At 39.3% G+C, this 1,357-nt stretch overlaps 1 protein-coding gene across 1 annotated transcript; it reads left to right on the top strand.

Moving 5' to 3' along the window:
* Nucleotides 1–18: 18 nt before the first annotated feature.
* On the top strand, nt 19–978 carry SARC_13398 (hypothetical protein; the record flags this gene model as incomplete). Its single annotated transcript, XM_014292471.1, has 1 exon — nt 19–978. A coding segment is annotated over exon 1 (250 nt), but the record flags the coding sequence as incomplete, so codon positions are not given.
* Between the last annotated feature and the right edge of the window lie 379 nt (nt 979–1,357).

Here is a 1,357-nt window from a genome sequence, read left to right as displayed (position 1 = left end):
ATATTTATACATGTACATACATATCATATATATATATAAATATATATATATATATATATATATTATGTCTTTATGAATGTACATATAATTTTTTCTAACGCGTAGTTTGAAGAGAATCACAAGCCTTATATGACCTCTTGTTTTGCACTAACTATGTTTTTCTTCCGATTTTCTGTTAGTTTGACACGTTGGTGTTCATTTCTCAAGTCATCTATTCGTTGAGAGCGTTTAGTTTGAGTCTATGGAAAGCCAGTTTAACGGGGGAATGTGAAAATATTATTTGTCTTCACATGTCGCGAACAACCACACGTGAATATGTGCTTCGAGTTTTCAATCTATTTGTTATATCTCGTAGACACAATTTTTATATTTGCAAGGATCAATGTTTGTAAGACCATAGAACACATTTAGTATTTGTGCTATCCCCTTCATTTCATGCAATAGTTTGGTGGCACATAATTTTGTAGATATCTGATTTCCCCTCTGTGTGTTTGTATGTACGTCTCGTGTGCAGGTCTCACGCGTTGCTAGATTCAAATCTTTTAGCAGAGATGGAGGCTTGGGTTAAGTATATTTGGATATATAAACATCGGTGTATATGTGGACAATATATATTATTACACCACACCACATGATTTTGTCGAATTACACTAGTTTATCCTCTCGATAAACCCTTTTATGTTCACTCCAATTTCACCGAGCCATCCACTCAATCATCCACCTGTCCTATGTGTACCACTGCAATACTCTATACACAGGAGTTCTTGAAGGAGAACTTCCCAGCAGAGGTGAAGGAGCACGGTGTCGTTATGGGCTACCCAGATATGGGTAGCGGCAAACTCAGTCAGAAGCTCGACTTCGCTTCGTGGTACAGCTTCAACAACGCACAGCGCACACACTACAACTATTTGGAGTCCATCACCGCCGTATCTACGCTCACTCTGATCTCAGGATTCTTCTATCCGGCTGCGACTGTCGGTAAGCGGTTTAGCTGGTCGCATGTGTCTATTGTTGTGTTTTGTGTTTAATTTTCAATTCGGAATTGTGTACCAAATAATCGTGTAGTTTGTGACTCGTGTGCTCTTACTGTTGTTTGTCTAATATCGTGCGGTGCTGTCTCATATTATATTTATTTGGGCATGTCTCATTGCATCAATACATTCTGCAGTCGCGCGTTGCAACCCGTCTTGCTACCACAAGCACCCATTCCCTACATCGATCAAGGACCAATCCCTACTGTCTTGCTACCACAAGCACCCATATCCTGCTTCTATCAAGGACCAATCCCTATTGATTCTCAGAGCTTCATCATTTCATATGCGTATATCCGAATACATACCTGTATGTACACCAAATT

The sequence above is a fragment of the Sphaeroforma arctica genome (assembly GCF_001186125.1).
Source record: "Sphaeroforma arctica JP610 unplaced genomic scaffold supercont1.3238, whole genome shotgun sequence".
NCBI classification, from domain to species: domain Eukaryota; class Ichthyosporea; order Ichthyophonida; genus Sphaeroforma; species Sphaeroforma arctica.
The sequence above is the reverse complement of the archived record's forward strand: the minus strand, read 5'-3'. Positions and strand labels throughout refer to the sequence as shown.